The sequence below is a fragment of the Rhinolophus sinicus genome, linkage group LG03, assembly GCF_036562045.2.
Source record: "Rhinolophus sinicus isolate RSC01 linkage group LG03, ASM3656204v1, whole genome shotgun sequence".
Lineage (NCBI taxonomy): Eukaryota > Metazoa > Chordata > Mammalia > Chiroptera > Rhinolophidae > Rhinolophus > Rhinolophus sinicus.
The window spans coordinates 38,121,019-38,144,692 of NC_133753.1; the positions used below are offsets into that span (position 1 = coordinate 38,121,019).

Below are 23,674 nucleotides of genomic sequence, written 5' to 3' on the forward strand. Positions count from 1 at the left end.
TGACATAGAAATACAAGAACAGTGGGCTTTCCTTTTTGAGAAAAAATCTTCCTCATAAATACATATTCTAGATGGATTAATATTAAATGTGAAAAGTAAACGTATGAAAATATGGAAGAGTGTTTATGTAATCTGGTGGTGAGAGGACCTTTATAAATAAGCAAAATGAACATAAACTGGGAAAAAATTAGTACAACGTATGAAACTAAGGAATTTGGTTGACAACATTTTTTTTCACTTTTGGAGGAAATATACGTTGACATATTTGGGGGACAGTTTCGTGGTGGTTTGTTGTATTTTTAATGCACATGTGGTATTTTCACCCTAAGGAAATGCACATGAATGCAGAGATTCACGGATAAAGAAACTGATTGCCTGCAGCACTAGTAGTAAAGTTAATTTGTAAATAATCTAAATGCTAATCAAGTAGGATGGAGTACATAATTATGATTCTGGGTAACTGTTCAAAAGATTGTGATCAGTCTACATGTACTGACACAGAGTGATGTCCAAGATAAATTTTTTAATGAAAAAACAAAAAATACGATAAAGTATGATTCCATTTGTGTATGTATTTTAAATATAAATATACTCTAAAAAATCTGAAAAGATACACATCAAACTTTAACTGAGATTACCCCTGAGGAATGGGAAGGAGTCCTGCTAACAATCACTTTCTTTTTTCTCTTCTGTGATGAGTAGTTTTTTCACAATAATAATCATCACTCGTAATTTTTAAATAATAACTTATTTAAAGAATATTTGTGATAGAAGTGAATTATGTTCATACTCTGAATGTTGTAGAAACAAAATATGTTGTATGGAAAAAGATCATGAAGGCTATTTATCAAGAATCCTATCCCTGTTTTTCTACATTCCCTGTATTTTCTAGTTTTCCTATCAAAAACTTCAGTATTAATTTTTTTTAACAATAATATCCTTTAAAAGTAAAGCCATATCATTGCCAGTTCATTCCTGAATCCACTAGCCTACATGAATCTGTTTTCAGAAGTCTCTCTCACTCCATGGGAGAGGCTAGAGTTTTGCCCGCCAGAACACCCCTGCAACCCACTGTGTGTACTGTCAGACTATGTAGACAAGTGTTCAACACCGCAGGCATTTATTTGAATGTTGTTTTAAGCTTTTAGTTAGCCATGTTCTATTATGGAGCCAATGTAGAATAGATAACCAGACTTTTAAACTACTAGGTCGCATTTTTACAGATCCTTTATTCACCTTGGGGGAAGCTGGATCTAAATCCTGGTAATGTAAAGAGGAAATTGCATGTTTCGTGTAATTGTCTAAGGCTTTTCAAGAAATCTTACATGAGTTCCATACTTTTTTTTTCAAGTTCTGTTTTATTGCAGTTTTAATTATTTGGAAGTAATACTTGTTTATTGTATCAGTAAGTTAACACAGAGACGTTAACTGTCTAACCAGCACTAAGAGTTTAGAGCAGTGCGTCAGTAGAAGTTTCTGTGATGATGCAATTGTTCTATATCTGCATAGACCAATGTGGTCGCCATTAGCCACATGTGTTGAGCATTTGACATGTGGGTAGTGTGAGTAAGGAGCTAAGTATTTTTATTTTATGTAATTTTAATTGACTTTTAAATAGCCACATGTGACCAGGAGCTGTATATTGGACCGAGCATGTTAAGAGAACATCCTCCAACATTTTTCTCTGTGCTCCTTAGCACTATACAGAAGAACTATGTGAATTTCTCTTTCTTAATTGTCTAGCAAGTTCGTGTTGAATAACATTTTTTTTCTTTTTTGTAATGTACCACAGTTACTAAAGCTGTAATAAATATATTTGTCTTTTCTTGATTATGCTTTCTAAGGCATACCTGAAAGTAGGTAGTGATACCAGATAGATAATCATATTTATTTAAGAGACCGTTTCTGATATTTATTGCATACTTTTTAAGAGATGGAAAATAATGTCCTGCAAGATGAGAATCGAACAACTGAAACAAACGATATGTAAAGGAAATGAAGAAATGAAGAAAAGTAAGTACTTTGATCCCCTCCCTCCAGCCCTGACAAAGGGCTCATATGGAATGTCATGAGATTAATAAACTAGAGGTAGAGAGACAGAGAGAGGAGAGGGAAGCAATAGCAACTTGGAAAAGTTTACTGCCTGCCTTTCTGTCATAAAACATTTGTGTAAGGAGTTTTTATATGAAGACCTTTAAATAACCCGCTACCTTTCTCACCTAAAATAATTAAGGAATGTATGTTTCCCAATTCCCTTAGCTAAAACTAAGCTCAAAGTCTGACTTGGTACTCATTTATAATAATTATTAGCTCATACCAGAAGCACAGAATATTGACTTTTTCTTCCATAGTGTGTCTTATTCATATTTTTATCTGCATTAATCTTACATTATATTTGTACAGTTCATACTTTATTGTAGGTGAGTGTCAAAATTTTAGAGAATCCTCAGAAATCCTGCATCCTTAGAAATATTATGTCTATTTCTGAAGATCAGTGTTTAAAGTTTAGAATGAGTCACCGTCATACCTTGTGAATCCCTTTCTTCTCTACTCATTGCTTTCAGAGGCAAGTATTTTATAGTGGTATGTAATGGTGTAAAAGCTTCCTTTGAAACTGTCCTCATAAAGTGCTCGTGGAGTCGCACGGGATTAAGAAGCTGGAGAAGCAGGGCTGCACACTGCAGAGGCGCTCAGAATTCAGACAGCCGATTCCCACTGAGTTTTGCATGCGTTCTCCAGAGGCTCTGCTTCAACTGCCATATAGGGACTTGTTACTTAACACTGGTTCACCTCTCCCTCCATCTTCCCATGATGTGCACACCAGTGGTTTGCCCCCAGGCATCTGATAACCTCCTGAAATTGCTGAGTTTACTGAGCATGTGCATTTCTCTGATGACAAGTTTAAAACTTTGATCAGCTCTAATAGGTTCCTAACTCCAGAATACTTACAAAAGCAACAACCACAGAAAATAAAAGATACGGTTCTAAAGCAATGGACCTATAACCATGGTTTCCATCTCTAGTAGAGTGACCTCGTGACCTTTTTAAAATCTAGAAAATCTTGGGACCCACCCTGGATTTAAGAAATTAAAATCTCACGCATGGGGACTGAGTCAGTGACTCTTAAACTGTTTGTAGTAAACAAAGTTTTTTTTCTGTTAGATTTCTACACTTATAAAGTGATACCAATGCTTTTGTAAAATGCAGTAAAATTACTAGAAAAATGATTGCACACTTAAATGGTATGGCAATGTCAAATTGCCATGTCGAAGAAAAAAGTTTCTAAACGTACTCTGTATTTCTGTACTTCTCGTCTGATTGGTGCAAGTTTGCAGGTGGGCCCAGACCCACAGGCCACACTTTGAGTAGCACTGCTCTGGACCGGTCCGATGACCTGCCAGGGCTGGGAACCACTGCTCTTTAGCATGTAAATGCAGTCTGGTTGCCACCCCCACAACCTTCTGCAACAGTTTTAAAGGAGTTAATGGATTCCAGAAGCTATGCATGGGCCCAAGTCCATGGACTAAGCTTGCTACACAATAAACAGTCTGTCTTTTTAACTTTGTTGTTGAAATGTTAAATATATTCAAATATATTCCGAAAAGGTCATAAATTATAAACTGTAGAGCCTGAAGAGTATTTCCCCAGTCTCTTGATTTAAGGTACCATGATACAGAATAATACGGCATAGATAGGGAAGCTGCATTGTATGAAATTGCAGAGTTGAGCAGACAGAGTTATTTACACAAAGAGGCAGGAGATTACAGAAATAGCATCAGAATGTTTTGACGTTTAGGGGGAGATGGCACGGAGAGAAGGACAAACTAGACTCTTGAGTGCTGAGTCTTGGACTGGTGCTGGCTGGGTGACATGATTTCCTGCTTCCTATGAGGAGGGGTCATGATATTAAATTGGAAACTGTCCTTTAGAAGTCTAACCGCCATGGGACTCAGGGTCATGGCTAGACAGATTCACTTGAACACTTGTAAAGAGCTCAGGAAAGATCATGAAAATGAATGAACTTGCTGGAAAGTGTGGTAGAACCAGAGACTTAACCTTTAGGACTTGACATTGAGCAGGAATGATAAAGAGATGCATCTAAGGAGAAATAAAACTAAGAAACCTTATGCCTGCAATAAAATACCTAGGATCAATGGTCCTCAGTCAAAGACAGTGATTTCTGTCCACAAACAATTATCAGATGCTCCTTTTATTCTAATCAAGAGACGACTTAGCTTCTGTTGGATCTGGTATAAGCAACTAAGAGCTACCATGTTTCCCCGAAAATGAGACCTAGTCAGACAATCAGTTCTAAAGCGTCTTTTGGAGGAAAAATTAATATAAGACCTGGTCTTATTTTATTATAAGACAGGGTATAATATAATTATAATATGATATGATATTGATATAATACCAGGTCTTATATTAAGTTTTGCTCCAAAAGGCGCATTAGAGCTGATTGTCCAGCTAGGTCTTATTTTCGGGGAAACACGGTATGTGCCATAGGTGAGGTGCATACATGTTACCATGGAGTTCCGAGGAGCAAGAAGTCTGGGGAGCGTTTATGGAGGGGGGCCTTGCTTAATGAGTAAAGTATGGAGACTAGGAGCAAACAGAGAACGTTCCTAGAGAGATGTTGATTTGAACAACAGGATGAGGATGAGTGTTTAAGGAATGATGACTCGTTCAGCATCCATCCATCCATCCCCACACATTTACTTAACTACCATATTTATAAGACCTGGTCTTATTTTATTATAAGACAGGGTATAATATAATTATAATATGATATGATATTGATATAATACCAGGTCTTATATTAAGTTTTGCTCCAAAAGGCGCATTAGAGCTGATTGTCCAGCTAGGTCTTATTTTCGGGGAAACACGGTATGTGCCATAGGTGAGGTGCATACATGTTACCATGGAGTTCCAAGGAGCAAGAAGTCTGGGGAGCGTTTATGGAGGGGGGCCTTGCTTAATGAGTAAAGTATGGAGACTAGGAGCAAACAGAGAACGTTCCTAGAGAGATGTTGATTTGAACAACAGGATGAGGATGAGTGTTTAAGGAATGATGACTCATTCAGCATCCATCCATCCATCCCCACACATTTACTTAACTACCATATTTCCCCGAAAATAAGACCTAGCTGGACAATCAGCTCTAATGCATCTATTGGAGCAAAAATTAATATAAGACCAAGTCTTATATAAGACCTGGTATTATATTATTGTAACGTATTGTATTATATTACATTACATTACATTACATTTATATTATATAAGACAACCGGGTCTTATATTATAGTAAAATAAGACCGAGTCTTATATTTTTGTCCAAAGGATGCATTAGAGCTGATTGTCCGGCTAGGTCTTATTTTTGGGGAAACACAGTAAGTAGTTCCACCTTGTGGAAAGGATTTGAAGTATTTAGTAATTGAGTGAGACTAGAATGAACGGTGCAGAAGGGAACCGTGGGATCTATAATAGGTGATCAAGTGGCCGAAGAGTTTATTCTGTATTTGATGGGCAATGGAGAACTGCTGAGCACTGGCTATAGCTTCTGAAGGCAGAGCCAGTGAAAGAGGGCATAAGTGGAGCCAAGCTGGAGGTAGGCAGAGTTTTGATGAGAGTTAATAGCATTGTGATAGTAGGAATGAAAAAAAAAAAAAAAAAAGCCCTGAACTGTAGCATAGCCATCAAGGGATTGACCATCAAGTTAGGCAGTGGACAGGTCAAAAATAATCATGAAATAGAGAACCCAGCTCACAGTGTATCAAGAGGAAGCTTTCCTGGAAAAATAGCTTGATTTTGAAGTTGAACCTCCTAACTCGTTCCTAGGTGTCTGTCTTGAGATTTTACAACTTTTTTTTGCTACCCTAGAGAAGTTTAGCTACAACCCGACATCCCTAGCAGGTCTTGGGATCCAGAACCTGAAGGAACTCCACAAAACAACATAAATCAGATGGGGGGTGTCTGTCTCCTTGGCTATGTGGCCAGGCTTTTGTTGCCCTTGTACTTGAAATGCTGGCAGACAGTCGGTGACACCAAATCGGCGCTCCCATCCTGCCGGGCGCTGCTACACGCCACTGTCACGGCGGGGCTCTTGGTCTGTTTCTTTGCTGCATGACCACCTGAAAGTGAGATTGTCCCTCAGTTCTCTGAATGGAACCCAAGGCACACGTGCGAGGTTTCCAAAGACAATTAGCCAGTAAGTCTTTTCAGACTTGAAGTGGGTCTCTTCTCTGCCCAACGTGGCTCTTCTTCCGTGCTCACAGTAAGAAAGTCAGGTATTTCTGTGCTGTGAATTTACACTTGATAGTCATTGAGTGATTCTTACTAAGAATAATTACAAATGGAAATCCAGAGCCCTTTTAGTGGTGGGCCCCTTTGCTCTATGGGTATTATCCAGGTGAACTAAGCTCTCAATTTCCACTTAGTGAACATTACCTAGTTAATTTTATTGAGGTTTTGATTTCAGTTTACACTGCAGGAAGACACTTACACTTGTGGGGTGCGGTTCTGCAGGACCCAGGAACTATGTGCAGAGGTAATTGTTGGGTATGATTTGTTTTAGATTCTGAAGGTCTTCTCAGAACCAAGGAAAAGAATCAGAAGCTTTATACTCGCGCACAGAGGCATCAAGAGAAAAAGGAGAAGATTCAGAGGCACAATCGCAAACTTGGTGACTTAGTAGAAAAAAAAACCATTGACTTAAGAAGTCATTATGAGCGTCTGGCAAATCTTCGGCGATCTCATATATTAGAGCTCACCTCTGTCATTTTTCCAATCGAGGAAGTAAAGACTGCTGTGAGGTACAGTAAGCGAGTCTTTTGACTCTAAGAATAGTTCAGGTTCCAAAGACGAGTACTTTTCAAGTACGTCAGCACCACATTTATTGAGCCTCATTCTGGGGCCATTGGTTTTCCTGGTAATGAAACTGAAGTCTTATCTGCTTCAGCAAATAGTACACACTGCACGAAGCTGGGAGGTGGCCAAGGTGAAGGGCGGTGGCCCTTGGCGGAGGAGACGGCCCAGACTTAGTATGTTTACAGAGCTTCTTGATGAGGTGCTGACTCACCCCTGATCAAGAACCATCTGAGGGCTGATGTCAGCTGCAACCCCAGTCGGGTTGTTTATTAGTTCTATGCTGTGAGGCAGGTTCTTGAGTGTCAAGTCTTATTTCCTTGTCTGTTAGATGGGGATAATAAATGCCTACTTCACAGGGAAATCATGAACTAAAATGGAAGAAAACACCTAGTGCTTGGGGTCTCTTACCATGGTGGGCACCACATGGTGACTTAGCCTTTCCCTGGTGACTAACTAACCACCATCAAGCACTCAGTACAGTGAGTCTAGTCTTAGGCTGTCATTCATGGATGCCCTCAGGAGTCGATGGGATGGCAAGACTGGTTCCCCACCTGCTGTTCATCAGAGTCACCCAGGAGCTTTTGGAAAATATGGGTTCAGAGGACACACCTCCAACCTCCCAGTCCAGCTCAAAATACTTTTATAGTTTTGAACTTGCCCAGATGATGCTGATGAGCAGCCAGGTTTAGAAACTGTTAATATACTGAAGAGTTCCGTTTGCTTCCTCACTAACCACCAGGCTGTTCCAGTTGACGATTTTCCTGTCTCTTCTGGTCGCCCTCACTTTCCAACCCCTTTCCCTGGAATTGGACAGTCAGTGGATTATTGCTAGTTGTGTAACTGTTCTTTGCTACCTCTGTTTCAGTCTGTTCATTCATCTGTTGCAAGAGTTAGCTTCCTAAAAGCTTAAAAGTCTGTTGCTTCTGGTTTGAAAACCTTCTATCTGACTCTTAGCAAGTAATTTGTCATTAGCAATGCTTAATAATAAAATAAAAAGGCAGCTTCAAAAGAGAGCATAATAGAACGTTCTGAAATAAACCCCTAAGGTCGCTCTTTGGATCAGTGGGGAAAAGTTGGATTACCCAAAAATTGGTATAAAGATAACTGACCAGGCCAAAGGGGAGAAAAAAGCTGACAAAACAGAAACATTATGCCAAATTAAATTCTCATGAGCCAAGATCGCAATGTTACACACATTACAGTAAACAAAGACTAACACACTTTTCCAGATTTTATCACATAAGGAGACTGACAACTGCATACAAATTGCAAAAGAGTAAACGGAGAAAAACTTTCTCCTTTTTCCCTGTGCTGTTGAAATTTTTTCTACTAGCATATATCATTTTATGCCGGTATTTTTTCTAAGTTGATAGTTTTGAAGTTATCCTTATAATGAGATTTCTTGTTCATTCACATTTTTCAAACTTCCTTGAGTGGGAGAAGGAAGAAGTAGCAAGAACTTAGAATTGGCCATAGTACCCTTGCCCCAGTCTTATCTGTGACAGCCAGTAGGCGTTACCTTACATGTGTGTTGTGGCAGAAGGAACAAGGATGGAGAACCACTGGCCAAGAGGACAGAATCTATACTTAGTGCAGCACGGAAAGCCCTACGCATTTCCTACCTACCTACGTTTTCAACACCATCTTCTGGCACTTCCCAAAGATATGCTATGTTCACATGTAATAGGCTTATTATTTTCAAATGAATTAACAATTTAAAATGTTCTCAGATTTCTAATATAGTAAATATCAATAGATCCGATCCACATTCACAAAAACTCTTTGGGATCCTCAGAAAATTGTAAGCACAGAAAGGGACCTTGACACCAAGTCATTTGAGAACCTGATATTTGAGGCCGTCACCCATGGTGCCACCATCCTCACCCTGGTGTGATCTTCCTCTCTGATTGCAACCACTTATCTCTGTCTATTCCAAGTAAACTCCTGCCCTCGTGTGCATCTTTCCAGTGTTCCTCATATCTGACAAGTATGCTGCGTAGTCTCTAAAAGCCAGTCCCTTGAAATCCTTATGCATCTCCTGGTTTTCAGAGATCCCGCCGATGTGTCTTCAGAGAGTGACAGCGCCATGACCTCCAGCACTGTGAGCAAGCTTGCTGAAGCCCGGAGGACGACCTACCTCTCTGGGAGATGGGTCTGCGACGACCACAACGGGGACACCAGCATTAGCATCACAGGGCCTTGGATCAGCCTTCCCAACAACGGGGACTACTCTGCCTACTACAACTGGGTGGAAGAGAAGAAAACCACGCAGGGGCCTGGTGAGAAGCAAAATAGTCTTGGAAAACTTTTATAAACATGTAGTTTTTAAATGAGGCAGAAATGTACCTTAAAATGAATAGTTTTAAAGTGAACAATTCAGTGGCACTTAGGACATTCATAGCACTACACAGCCATCACCTCTATCTAGTTCCAGGACATTCTCTTCACTCCAAGTGAAAACCCCAGGGCCTGAAGCCGTCACTCCTCATCCCTCCCTGCTTCCAGCCCCTGGAAACCACTAGTCTGCTCTCTGTATAGTTGTGTCTGTTCTGGATATTTCATATAAATAGGATCATACAATATATGGCCTTTTGTGTCTGGCTTTTCTTTTTACTTAACATGTTTTCCAGGTTTATCTACATTGTTGCATGTATCAAGGTTTCATTCTTTTTTTTTTTTTTTTAAGTTTATTGGGGTGACAATTGTTAGTAAAGTTACATAGATTTCAGGTGTACAATCCTGTATCACATCATCTATAAATCCCATTGTGTGTTCACCACCCAGAGTCAGTTCTCCTTCCATCACCATATATATGATCGATCCCCTTTACCCTCATCTCCCACCCCCCTTACCCTCTGGGAACCACTAAACTATTGTCTGTGTCTATGAGTTTTTGTTTCTCATTTGTTTGTCTTGTTCTTTTGTTGTTTTTGGTTTATACACCACATATCAGTGAAATCATATGGTTTTCTGCTTTTTCTCTCTGACTTACTTTGCTTAGCAGGGTTTCATTCTTTTTATGACTGAACGACATTCCATTGCATAGATAGAACACATATTGTTTATGCATCTGGATGGACTGAAAACATAGATTTTAGCTACTTCACCTTTTGAGGGTCTATATTGCGTTATTTATATAAAAAGACCTCACTATTTAAAGAAATGTATTTACCCAGAGTCCCATTTGTATAGTTTTTAACATTATAAAGCGTTTGTTGTAGCAGTCCTAAATAGAGATTGAATACAGCAATAGAGAAACCTTTTAAAACTCCTGCAGCTTCTCTTCAGTGATAAAGGATTATTTATTTAGTCATTCAGCAAATTTATGTGCTGTCTGTCATGTACAGTGCTGGTAATACAAAGATGGTGTCACCAAGACAGGTGTCACCAAAGACAGCCCTTTGTGTTTCTGTGGGGAGAAGGACAGGAAGCAAGTAGTGATAAAAGCACCATACACGGAGTGTGTGCTGTGGGCAGAAACAGCCGCACCGTGGGGCTACAGAGGAAGGCAGTGCTTTTCCATAGGGTGGTCAGGGAAGCCCTCTCTGCATGGGGACATTTATGTTGGCCACAAGTTCTGATAAGTAATTATCAGGTCCAGCAATTCAGACTTTCATTTCATTGATGCTAGATCTGTTTAGGCCCATTTCACTTAGCAAAACCATAAACAATGAAACATTAATGTCTGGCCATGGACCTTCTATTAGTAAGGAGTAATACGCAACCAATAATGTAGTGATAAAATTAGAAATCATAAAATGTAGCTTCATTCCTATTTTTGTTGAAATTAAAGTTGTTTTGTGTGTGGTTGTTGTCTTTATACTTTAGACATGGAGCATAATAACCCCGCTTACACGATCAGTGCTGCCTTGTGCTATGCGACTCAGCTGGTCAACATCTTGTCTCATATACTCGATGTGAATCTTCCCAAAAAGCTGTGCAACAGGCAAGTAATTGAAGGTGGTGATGTCTTCTTTGTCATGGATCTCTCATGTTCCTATTGTGTTCTTACTCTGACTAAATCAAAAACAACAATTTAAGTGTTACCAAGACAGAAAGTCTGACTGTTAAGATACTGAGACAAATTTCAGAAGCCTCATGTGGTGCAAATTGGTGTTACCTTACAATTGCACATGAAGTGTTTTTCCCACTTGAGAAAATAATCGAAGGGAACACTAGGATAATCAGGGTATTCTCATGTGCAAGAACTGGGCAAACTGAAACACTTAAATTATTTCGGTTGATTTTTTTAAAAATAAAAAACGTGGTTTAAAATTCAAAAAAACGTAAACATTTACAGTCTGCCTAGTTCCTACTAAGACCTTCCTAGCCGCCCTCCAGTTATCCTTGCATTTTAAGCAAATATAAATATGATTACCGTCTCCCCCTCTTTAAAGACAAAGTTAAAGACAAAGGTGTCATGCTATACTGAGGTGTTTTACACCTTGCTTTCTAATTTTTTGTTTACTTAACAAATACTTACTGAGTACCTACTACGTTCCAGGCGCTGTTCTAGGTACAGCGGGTATACGGTGATGACAACATCATGCTACGCTCTTGGTACTTAATTTTCATGAAGGGACAAATAGTAAGCTCTATGTTAGATGGTGACAAGTGCTGTGGAGAACATTAAAGCAGGGTGAGAGAGAAAGGGGATGTGGAGGCAGGGAAGGGCTTGCTCTGTGTGGGTGGGCAGGTGTGTGTGATCACGTGTGAACCTGGGGGAGGAAGGGAGCAGGTCATGTGGATCCTGGGGAAGAGGCTGTGGGCAGAGAGAAGGGCAAAGCCCTGGGAAGAGTGAGCTGCCAGGAGAGCAGTAGAGACGGAGGGCAGTGAGGAAGGTGGGCGTGCAAATCGTGTGGGGCCTGTAGGGCCAGGTGAGCCTCTAGCCGTCATTCTGCATAATGGGGACAGAGCTTTCCTTTGTGTAAATGTTCCAAGATCTCACTGATCCTCTAGTTATACTTCAGCAATAATCGTACACATTCATCATTTCATTAGTGTGAAGTATTTGTGTAATAAATTTTCAGAAGTGGAATTGCTTGGTCAGAGGGTATGTGCATTTGTAATTGTTATAGATGCAGTGAAATTGCTCCTGAGGGCAACAGTTCATTCTTAGAAAGTTTCTAAGTACAAATTATTCAGAGGCAAAGGCCACAAGGTATGTTTTATACCGAGCTGGTGTGTAAAGCATACTCTTCAAAATGAACATTTTAACATAGAATTTTCTCAAAAACATGCAACTTGACACATTCTATGTTTGTTTTACAGTGAATTTTGTGGGGAAAATCTCAGCAGACAGAAATTTACTCGAGCAGTGAAGAAACTGAATGCAAATATTCTTTACCTGTGCTTTTCTCAGGTATGGAAAATGTGCTGTGAACTAATTTTTAATTTCTTACATGATTGAAAATAGTAATCAATTTCTTGCTTTTTCTAGCATGTAAATTTAGATCAATTACAACCACTGCATACCCTCAGGAATCTCATGTACCTGGTCAGCCCGAACTCTGAACACCTAGGCAGGTAAGAAGGGTGTTTGTTGCTTTTCTCTAAGTGACTGTTGTGACTACTTGTACGCAGAGTTGTTGTTTGTGTTGGCAGAGGACGGGGGCTGTCCCTCAGCCCCAGACTCTCCTCAAGAGACGAAAGTCAAACAGTGCTGTATAGAAGGGCATAGGAGTAATCATATGTGAGGCCTTCTGGTCCTTACATAATTATTCCTCAGAGAAAATGAATAGCAAACATTTTTAACACCTAAAATGGAATAGAAGAACCCAAGTGTCCTGGAGCAGGGCCTTCTCGCGCTGTCCGTGACGATGGAATGCCATCTCTTTGAATCCACATCGGTTTCTTCTCTGGCCCTGTCGGTGTGTGCCCCGTTTCTTCTGCATTTTCCTTTGTGCCTGTTCATTCCTTCCCATCATAACAGTTCTTCCCAATTCTCTTTTTGTCATTGAGTCAATCTGGCTACCATTTGTTGGAGACAAAGGTATGAGATGTTTATGGGATTAAGTAGCTTAAAATCCATTAGCTTAAAAACAGGAGTCAGTAACAAAAAAGACCAAGAAGGACTGGCCTATGGCGTCTTTTCAGTCCCTCAGCCCATAAAAGCATAGATGAGGCTTATCGTTGGTGCCATCCTAGCGCCCCTTCTCTGGAGGCTGATCTCTTTTCCTTACTCTTAGCGGTCTATCCATGCATTTCTGCAGATATAACTTGGTTAACGTATTTGCACTTTTGAAAGAGAACAAACACAAATAAAAGGTAGGAAAATTCTTGTGGGACTCCCTTCCCCCTCATTCCATCTGCTTTGACATTGGAACCAACGCTCCAGGGGAGCCCCCCGCAGCCAGGCTGCCTGGCTTTGTCCACACAGCAGTGAGCATCCTGTGGTAGTTCATCTGCCCTTAACCACTGTCTTGTGTTACTCCCCTCCCCCCGCCCAAACAGTCCTTAACTTTTCTGGGACATAGATCCATTTGAAAAAAAGCTGTGACCTCTCTCCAGGAAATCGCACATATACCTAGAATTTTGTCCTATTTTATAGGGAGTTTATACTAAACTCTTACCCCAAATCCCATTTATTAGTTCAGGAGCCACAGAAACCCATTAGAAATCCATCCCAGTTTTAGTGGTTGATTTCTGTGGATTTGCTTGCCAAACTCTGTACCTTATTTGTAAAGGATTCAACATTAGGAAATTGATCATTAAGAACTAATATTTACTGGCACCGGGCCAACTACATATCTTAAATCTAATTAGGATTATTATTCTTAATTTACAGGGTGGGGTGGTGGTAACTGAGGCTTAGTGTGGTCAACTAACTTCTGCCCACAGTCAGAGCCAGTAAAAGTGGTGGAGCCAGGTTCCCAGCACACATCTGGCTGATGACAAAGTAGTAAATACTCATGCCTTTAACCAATGCACGTTACTTCATCACATTAACACGGTAAAGAAGAAAAAACATAAGATCAGGCCAACAGAGGCCAGAAAAACAATAAATCAAATTCAGTGCCTGTTAATAATTCAAGGACACTACTAGCAAATTAAGAAGAGTTCATTAATAAAGGCTGTTTACGACAATGTATGGTAAAAAGTATACTAACGTTACTCACCTAGATAATAAAGGCTGCCCCTGCAGTCAGGAGGAAACTAGGATGCCTACTGTTACTGCTGTGTTAATGTTGCTCTGGAGGCCCAGCCCAAGGAAACCATTTTAACCAAGAAGTAAGGTGTAGGCTGGCCTGGTGGCTCGGGCGGTTAGAGCTCCATGCTCCTAACTCCGAAGGCTGCCAGTTCGATTCCCACATGGGCCAGTGGGCTCTCAACCACTAGGTTGCTGGTTGAACTCCTTGAGTCCCGCAAGGGATAGTGGGCAGCGCCCCCTGCAACTAAGATTTAACATGGCACCTTGAGCTGAGCTGCCTCCCGGATGGCTCAGTTGGTTGGAGCATGGGCTTTCAACCACAAGGTTGCCAGTTCAATTCCTTGAGTCCCGCAAGGGATGGTGGGCAGTGCCCCCTGCAACTAAGATTGAACATAGCACCTTGAGCTGAGCTCCCGGATGGCTCAGTTGGTTGGAATGCATCCTCTCAACCACAAGGTTGCCGGTTTGATTCCCGCAAGGGATGGTGGGCTGCGCCCCCTGCAACTAGCAACGGCAACTGGACCTGGAGCTGAGATGCACCCTCCACAACTAAGACTGAAAGGACAACTTGAAGCTCAGTGGCACCCTCCACAACTAAGATTGAAAGGACAACAACTTGACTTGGAAAAAAAGTCCTGGAAGTACATACTGTTCCCCAGTAAAATCCTGTGGGGGAAAAAAAAAAAGAAGTAAGGTGTATTTGTCTTGGAAAGACAGAAGCGAAGCTGGCATTATTGTAGATGGCGTGATGGTTGAACTAGCTATCCAAAAGAACTAAGGGACGACTGGAAGTGATAGGTCAGCATGGTGATGAGCTAGAAGATCAACATACATAACAGTAGTTGCCTTCGTGTATGCCAATAACTTTACAAATGTAATGGAAACATAGGTCCCTTTCACTGCAGCAACAAAAACTATAAATTATAGAGGGATAATCTTTACAAAATGTATGTAAATTTACATAAAGAAAATTACAAAGCTTTTTAGAAATTATTCATCATGTAGTTCTTGAATGTCTGCCAGGCACTCACTGTATGAGGTGTGGGACAGTGAATCAAGGCCAGTGAAGACCCGTAGGATTTTCTAGGATGGGAAGGCTCAGCATTGTAAAAAGGCCACGTCTCTCGAAGAGGAAGCCTAATTAGAATTTCAACAGCTATTTCATGGAACTTTTGCACACTGACTCTAAAGTTTTAACTAGAAGCAGAATCTGCAAGGAAATTTTGAAAAATTATAATAAGGGATGGGCTTGGCCCCTTTTAAAATATAGTGAGAAAAAAAAAAGTACTTAAAACAGGGTGCTGTTAGCATGCAAATAGCTGGAGCAATTAGAGAAGAGGATAAAGAGTCCAGAAAGAGACGCTGTGTATGTGGGAATATAATACATGGTAGGAGTGGCGTGTTGAATCATAACAGCTCAATGGTGGTGGGCCGGTTGGGTAGTCATGGGGGAAAAGTGGGATTCATACCACATTCCATATACAAAAATTAATTCCAGATGATATAAAAGACCTTAATTTTAAAAATAACTAGGAGGAAAGATAGTATTTTATAATCATAGAGTGGGAAGGGAATTCCCAAGAAAGCCACAAAACCCAAAAACCATAAAGGAAAGGAGTGACACATTTTACTGTATAAAAACTGTAAATGTCTCTGGTAAAAGGTACCATAAACAAAGTTAAAAGACAAGCCACTGGTATGTTTTGCAATCTCTATAACAGACAACAGGTTAAAATCTAGACTACTTAAAGAAATCTTCCCATCAATAAAAGAAAGGCAAACAACCTAATAGAAAAATAGACAAAGTATTCTGGCAGACAGCTCACACAAAAGGAGTCTGTATTCAAATGAAAAAAATCCTTAGCCTCAATCAAGAATAAAGAAATGCAATTCAAAACAGGTTTCCATTTTTCATCCGTTTGGCAAAAACGAAAGAATTGATATCCAGTGTTGGTGGTACTTTAGGAAAATAGGCAGTCGTTTAGCAGGGGTGGATTTCCTTGGCATCTGAAGCTTTCTGCAGGCTCGCCCTTGAGTCAGCCTTCCAATTAGCCGGCTCTGTCCTACAGAAGTGCCCACACACAGCCAGGCTGTCGTCACAGCCGAGTTCCTGGTCTGTGAGCCAGCTCAGAGCTTCACCAGTCAGGCTTAGAGAGATTGGTGATAGAACCTAGGTGGCACTTCCTATTTCCATTGAGACCAGCTGAACTGAGGATTCCATCCTGAATCCAACATAACCTTTTTTTTCTTTGAAATAAATTCAAACTTATAGAAAAATTCGAAAATAAACACAATAGTACAAAAAACAAATATACCGTTTACCCAGATTCTGTTTTACCCCATTTGCTTTGTCATTTGTACAGTCGCTCGCTCGCTGTTTCTATCTCCATACACAAACAAAAATATTTTTTTCTGAACTCTGTGATAAGTTACATACATCATAGCTTTTGACCCCTAAATGCTTCACTGCATATCTCCTAAAGATAGGGGTATTTTCTTCACCACAGTACAGTTATCAACATCAGCAAATTAAACATTGATCAAATGCTTTACCCATATGCACATTTTTGTCAGTGGACCAGACAATGCCCTTTATAGCATTTCCTCCCTCTGGTACAGGATCCCGTCTAGAGTCAGCTGTTGCGTTTCATTGCTCTCTCTCTTTCACCTCCTTTAAATCTGGAACATTTTCGCAGCCTGCTTTGTCTTTTATTACATTAGCATTTTTCCTTTTCTTCTTAATAGGACTTTCATGAGGCTCAGGTTATGCATTCTAGTCTGGAGCACTGCCTGCATGGGAGCCTCCTGGCTGTCACATCTGGGGGCACAGTGGTCACCTGTCCCTTACTGGTGATGGTAATTCAATCACCCAGTCAAGATGCTTTCCACCTTCTCCACTGTATAATTCCTATAGTTTTATTTCCTTGCATTGTATGGGGAAGAACTTTGAGACCATGCAGTTACCTGTCTCCTAATCAGAACCCTGTCCCGTACCGTGTTCCCCTCCCCCGTCCCTCCAGATTTAGTGTCTATTGATGAATCTCATCTGATCCTTTTCCAAAGTCCAGAGACTACATTAGGGTTCACTCTTGATGTACATTCTATGAGATTTTTGTTTTTTTAAAGATTTTATTGGGGAAGGGGAACAGGACTTTATTGGGGAACAGTGTATACTTCAGGCTTTTTTTCCAAGTCAAGTTGTTGGCCTTTCAATCTTAGTTCTGGAAGGTGCCGTTCAGCTTCAAGTTGTTGTTCTTTCAGTCTTAGTTGTGGAGGGCGCATCTCAGCTCCAGGTCCAGTTGCCATTGCTAGTTGCAGCGGGTGCAGCCCACCATCCCTTGTGGGAGTCGAACTGGCAACCTTGTGGTTGAGAGGATGCGCTCCAACCAACTGAGCCATCTGGAAGCTCAGCGGCAGCTCAGCTCAAGGTGCCGTGTTCAATCTTAGTTGCAGGGGGCGCTGCCCACCATCCCTTCCGGGACTCGAGGAATCGAACCTGCAACTTTGTGGTTGAGAGCCCACTGGCCCATGTGGGAATCGAGCCGGCAGCCTTCGGAGTTAGGAACACGGAACTCCAACCGCCTAAGCCACCTGGCCGGCCCCTCTATGAGATAGTTTTGAAATTAGATATTTTGCAAAAGTTACTTTTAAAAAGCCAAAAAGATAATTTTGTTGCCTTAATCCTTAATTGATAACTCCCTACAGCATCATGAGAAAATAAGTACGCTGGCTTAAGGGTCTTGAATAAAAATATGTCAATTATTCCACTAAACTGAAAATTAGAGGAATTATTTTCTAATCTGTATTCCCCAAAGACAGTAAGCAGGAAGACTTGATTCTTTTGCTAGTTAATTCTGTGTGATGTGTGTGTGGCACAGGGTATTCTGGGCAGGTAATAGATTAAGCTGGAAGTGATAGGAGAGAGGCATTGAGTGGAGAAATGTCCCAGCAACCTCTGTAAGGGGTCTCTTCTGCTCCTGCTGGTTCTCAGACGTGTAGGATACTCGTTAGAGCTAATAGGTTCAGACTGGCCACTTTGGGAATCATTCAGTAGTTTGTTTTTCATTTAAAGAACTTAATCGAGCACCTGCTCCATGTCAAGTAGTCTGCCCCGTGGGATTCCACGCTGAGAACCAGTCAGGTGCCTTCAGCAGGGCACTCTGCCTGGAGGATCTTGTCATTTCCCCCTTCATACCACTCCTGCCTGTCTCCTGGAAAAGCTCTTAAAGAGGGAATCTGGGGACAATAGCCAAGAAGGACCCCAAGAGTAGATAAGGCAGCATCCAAACAGAAAACAGGCTGAGCCGGAGGGAGGGAGGGAAGGAGGGGGGGGAGGGGGGGAGGGGGGGAGGGGGGAGGGGGGGAGGGAGGGAGAGAGGGAGGAAGGGAATGGCTACGGTTGAGAGCTGACCTGGGCTACGAAGGAGCCTGGGGGGTTAGGAGACTTAACCTGGTGGTAGGTGCTGAGAACGGAATCAGAGAGCCTTGTGTTTGAGAAAGGAGGGAGCCCAGCTAAGGTACCTAAATTGTGAACATTCTTAGTAGGCAAACGTCATAAGGAGAGGGGCAGCTCTCTGGCGAGATGAGGCGGGTGGAGGGTGGGGCCTGAGGACCTGAGCTGGGGGACAGGGGGCCTGTTTGGTGAGGGCAGGGGGAGGAATGCCTGCAGGTTTGATTTTAGACTGGCTCAGATCCCTGAGAAGACGAGTCTGAGAGGTTAGCCACACTCAGAGTTCTCTGGCAGGCGGGAGGGTGTTTGGGAGTGAGCTAGGAGGAGAGGAATCGGACAGAAATGTCTGTGGAGTAGACCTGTGTGCCAAGGAAAAGAAAAAGGGAAGGGAGATAAGACGTGAACTGTAAGGAAAACCTTAAGGAAACAGAAAAGGGATACTCAGAGCTAAGATACTGGTTATTGGTTTGAGAAAGTTTCAAGGGAGGAAGGAAGATGGTGAGAACTCCCTCCCAATTGTTCCTTCAGCCCTTGCAAAATCAGCACTTCTGGTCTGGTAAGCATGGCCACCCCTGGTCTGAGGGCTCTTTAGATGTAGATTGCTCACTGGAGACCAAGGGGAATCCTTGTGGGACATCTTCCAATATAATTAATAGTTGTAAAGCCCTACAAACAGTGCCCAGAACAGAAATGTTAGCTATTGCTGTGTTCCAGCTGGGAAGCAGGGTTGTCTTAGAAGAATGAAGGCTACTTGACCCTGGAAAAAGTGAGCCAGAAGGTGCAGGTCTGCTGAGGTGCACTGGAGGCCAACTCCAGGCTTTCATCATTATAAAGACTGTAAAGAATTTTGAGCCAGACAGAAATGGCAGGCTCTACAATTCTAGGATTTTTCTTGTTTCCATGTTATTTTCGCTAACTTCTGTCACTTTCCCTAAAGTAATTACCAGTGAACCAAGGCACTGGGGGCAACAGCAGAGCTAGAGGTTGTTGGAGCAACTTGGTCCCACCCTGTGGCAGGTTGCAGGGAAATCCCCCAGAGGGGCAGTCGGTGGGGTGACTGCCCCCCTGAAAGATGCGCAGCCTGGCTCCCCTGAGGCAGGAGCTGATGGGCACTTGGAAAGGGGCAGAAGAGAAGCAGCAGAGGCCTGTGTGGGCTTTGTTCCACAGTGGTGCTGAGGAGCTGGGGGGTGAGGCCTCAGAAAGGAAGGTTATTCGATTTGGAGGTGAGGGCATTATTAGAGACCTTTTGGAAATGAAAATAGTTTTCTCATGAAATACAGTGCATATGCACTGTTCCAGAGGAATATATTCTAAAAAAAATGTATTTTATGCTATAAACAAGTCCCTGGAAAATTATGTGGTATCTTAAAATGTGTGCGGGAGCCTGCTGACACCAGTCCCAGGAAGCTTTGTTAACGTGCGTACAGCCATGTTGTTTAGCAATTCTGAGTCTTGAGTCTAATAATTGGGGGCTTCCATAGGCAGAGAATAGCTATACAGTTTTCTCTGTATACCACGTACTACTTGTTCCATTAACATACCAGACTCTATACATCAGGTGACTGTTTTTGTCATAATTGTTTCATGGGAATTCATAGATACTGACTGCAGTTGTTTAAAACAGGAAATCATACTTTGGACCAGCATGGATAGTCTGAGTGGATGGGTTTGTCCCATCCAGAGTCTTCAATAATAAATAGGTAGAATTGAGGGGAAGTGTGATATCGTGATTTTATTCATTACTTAGATGGCAGTTATTTAAAGAAAAACTCAATTCTAGACCAACAGTGAGTGGATAAGGTGCAGACTTGGGAACCAGGTGCAGTGACAGTTCTGCACGTCTTGTCTCCTCACCTCCTGTCGCGTGTTGTGAGAATGGTGATTGTCTTAAAGAGGCCCCTCACTGTCTGCACACAGGTCGGGACCCTTTGAAGTGCGAGCAGACCTCGAGGAGTCCATGGAATTTGTGGACCCGGGAGTTGCTGGAGAATCAGATGAGAGTGGAGACGAGCACATAAGTGACGAGGAAACGGACCTGGGCACAGATTGGGAGAACTTGCCGAGCCCCCGGTTTTGTGATATCCCTTCCCAGCCCGTTGAAGCCTCCCAGAGCCAGAGCACCCAGGTGTCCCCACCCAGCGCAAGCAGCAGTGCTGGCGGGATGATCTCCTCGGCCGCGGCCTCAGTGACCTCCTGGTTTAAAGCTTACACTGGACACCGCTAACGAGCATGGACCAAAACATGCCAGGTCTGCACCGAGAAAGTAAACTAGTCAACTTTATGTAGTTAGGTAAGATCGTGCCTGGAACAGAAAGAGGTTAAACTGTTTTTTTTTTAAAGCAGGAAGACAAGCATTCTATTTGTCAAATGGCTGATGGTGACCGACACGCTTATGATAATAGAACAGAGGGGGCCAAGGGCCTTCCACCCAGACCAGGGCACGTGGCCACTTCTGTTGAGGCTGAAATTCCTTTGGGCCCCTCTGATCACAGGCTGACGCGTTGGTGCTTGTGATGCTGAGACGGTTCCTGAACACTACGTTACAGAGGCTGAATCACAGGAAGTGATTTTTGATGATCAGGACTTGAAAAACTGTTTGAGTGTGTTTTTTATGCCATCATTTTTGTACAGAGAACCAGCACGCAATTTGAAATACTTGATTTCTTTATAATTTGGTCATGTTTGGTTTTTAGGTCAAGGATTTTGGTTTTGTTTGAAAGGGGTGTTGTTTTTTTTTGGGGGGAATGGGTAGTTTAAAAATGATTTCACTTGTGCTGCTCTGTCGTAGCTCGTCAGACATTCCTGTTTTTCTTTCTCCCCACACACCAAAGAAACTTATGTCTTTTTTTCTTTAGGACCCACATCTATGAGCAGAAGAAATTCTAGCTGCAATAATGTCCTAGAGATTTTAAACCTATTTTCTAGTATCTTGAAAGGAGTTAAGTTCGTTCTTACCTAGATTATTGAATTCCTATCACTCACACTATGTGCATTTTCTATGAGTGAGAGGTTAAGTCATTAAGGTCGTTCACTTATGTGTGGTAAATGCCTGCCTGGGCACAGGTTAAAAGCCACTTAATTCAGTGGCCTCTGGTCACTCTTCTGGTGTCCAATTGCTAAGAGGTTAATAGGTGGCAGGCTTTTCCAGGGAAAACCATCCTGCTTGTTTGCTTCCTAGCGGTCTTTGTTGCTGTAAGTACACTACCTTCGCTCAGAAATGCAGAGCAAATCATGACAACTGAGGCAAGCTCCATGGGAAGAATACCCCCTCACCAAGAGATCATTTTCAGCTAATGTCTCTTGTCATTCTCTTAGGGACAATCTTATAAGAAAACCGTAGAGAGGCATTATGTACAAATATGTAAGTAGTTTATATTTTTAATAACTGCAACAACAAAAAATCCTATGTAACAACTACAAAAAGAAATCCTATGAAAAATTCCTAACAGGCATTATTACCATATCTTGTTAGTGTGATTAGCATGATAGTTCCTCAGATAAATGAGTCGGAGGTCTGCCCTGCCCTTGCTTCATTTCTCATAACTATTATAGATGATACTTTGCCTCCAAATCCGAGGTGCTATATAGCTTTTGCTATTGGTATATTTAGTGTTTTGTAGAGTTTGGGGTAGAGTTGCGGAAGTGGGTTTATTCCTATCCAGGAGTCCCAAGTTCCCTGACTCTGAATTTTCCACTTGGGGAGGAAACAGTCTTTTTTCTGTTTCAACTGCTCAGTTTCAGGACTGCTGTACTTGTGTTGTACCTTCCAGGCCTGTAATTCAGAGAGTGGGTTCAAGACTTGAACAAATACCAAATGAACTTAAAAGCCCATGAGATGAGAATTGTCCAGGCACTTCATAACCTCAAAAAGAAGAGCCTCGTTTCAGTTGGAACACTGGGATTTGGGGCCGGAGGGCAGAGGCTGACTTCAGCTGAAAGATGCATAATAATCATGGTTTTTTCTTCTCAAATGAGCATCTTTCTTATGAAACCATGAATTGAGATGAGATCACAAACTCCTATCTAGAGTAGTTCAATAAACCCTATAAGGATATGGGAAATTTAGGGTTTGATAGGGTGTATTTTGTTGTTAATATCACCTAGAGGCACTTTACTTAGGGTTAAATGATCAAACCCTTTAGTGGTCATGAACACCAACATACTGGCTTCAACTGCTGAGGTATTTTGGTTTTCATTATTTTGCACTGGATCCACCTTGTAAATATTCTTAAATATACATTTCAACCACTGTTTTTTCTACTCTTTGCTGCTCATTAAAATCTTTCATGTAGGTGCCAGAACCGTATGTAAACAGCTTTTTAAAAAATTAAAGCTGGGGTTTTTGTTTTGTTTTTTATTTTAAACAAAAAGCCATAGAACTTGGTCATGTTTTCCATATTAAAATGATTTGTTGAAACAAGTTAATACTAATAAAAACCCAGAGGCACCAAATAGGCTGCTTGAAATGGTCTGTTAAACACTTTTTTGTAATGGAATATGACTAAGAAAAGTATCGCACATCTGCAAAATTAAGACAAAAAATAGAACGTCAACATTGGGTATAGTGGACAGCACTCATTTAAGGATTCGTTCATTGATGATTGGGGAAAGAGCATGCTGTTCAAAGAACTGCAGTATCCAAGAATCTCCTCATGGTGTCATGCTGCAGGAATTTCCCATTGCTCTGCAATTTCCAAACCAGTTTGAGTCATACAGATGTTTTATAAACTTTTATTATATTATTGCAATAAATCTTTTAACAGTACTTTACTAATATGTATGTCTTATTCAAACTCTGATTATTCATTTCTGCTGGTATACTGATGGTAGCAAGAATGAGATCTAACCCTGGAGTATTTTTTATAAATTATAGGATTATTTTTTTAAAATAATTTTTTGCTAGGTGAGGAAAAATGCCTGCTAATATATTTTTTTTAACTATAGATTTTGGTGGCATTAACGATAGTCCCCTTTTTAGTAAGCTGGGGAACTGGTTGCTTACTTTCTCTAAAGATGGATTTTTCTTTGGTGCCATCACGTGATGCATGTGTCCTACGGTGACTAGGTGTCCTGTGACAGCCCCTGCAGAGGGAGGGAGGGACCTCTAGGTTGTCCATATGGAACCTGCCCAGACTTTCTTCAGGACCGGTGAGAGAGAAATGTTACAGGGAATCTGTCAAGCTGAGAGGAGAACCAAGACGTTTTGG

General features: G+C 41.5%; 2 protein-coding genes across 4 annotated transcripts in view; one reads left to right on the forward strand and one right to left on the reverse strand.

Annotated features, from left to right (window-relative positions):
- ATG14 (autophagy related 14) overlaps positions 1-23,232 on the forward strand; it is a 36,486-nt gene extending 13,254 nt beyond the window's left edge. The window contains exons 4-10 of the mRNA XM_019725769.2: positions 1,932-2,013; positions 6,575-6,812; positions 8,917-9,146; positions 10,696-10,813; positions 12,139-12,229; positions 12,308-12,393; positions 20,385-23,232. Coding sequence (XP_019581328.1) covers positions 1,932-2,013; positions 6,575-6,812; positions 8,917-9,146; positions 10,696-10,813; positions 12,139-12,229; positions 12,308-12,393; positions 20,385-20,691 — 1,152 coding nt within the window. The 3' untranslated portion in view covers positions 20,692-23,232. The remainder of the gene's footprint in view (positions 1-1,931; positions 2,014-6,574; positions 6,813-8,916; positions 9,147-10,695; positions 10,814-12,138; positions 12,230-12,307; positions 12,394-20,384) is intronic.
- The window catches only part of FBXO34 (F-box protein 34), an 82,387-nt gene continuing 78,897 nt past the window's right edge, over positions 20,185-23,674 (reverse strand). For all 3 annotated transcript variants that reach the window (XR_002136847.2, XR_002136848.2, XR_012494675.1), the window contains one exon: positions 20,185-20,717. The gene's annotated coding sequence lies outside the window, so the exon portion shown is untranslated. The remainder of the gene's footprint in view (positions 20,718-23,674) is intronic.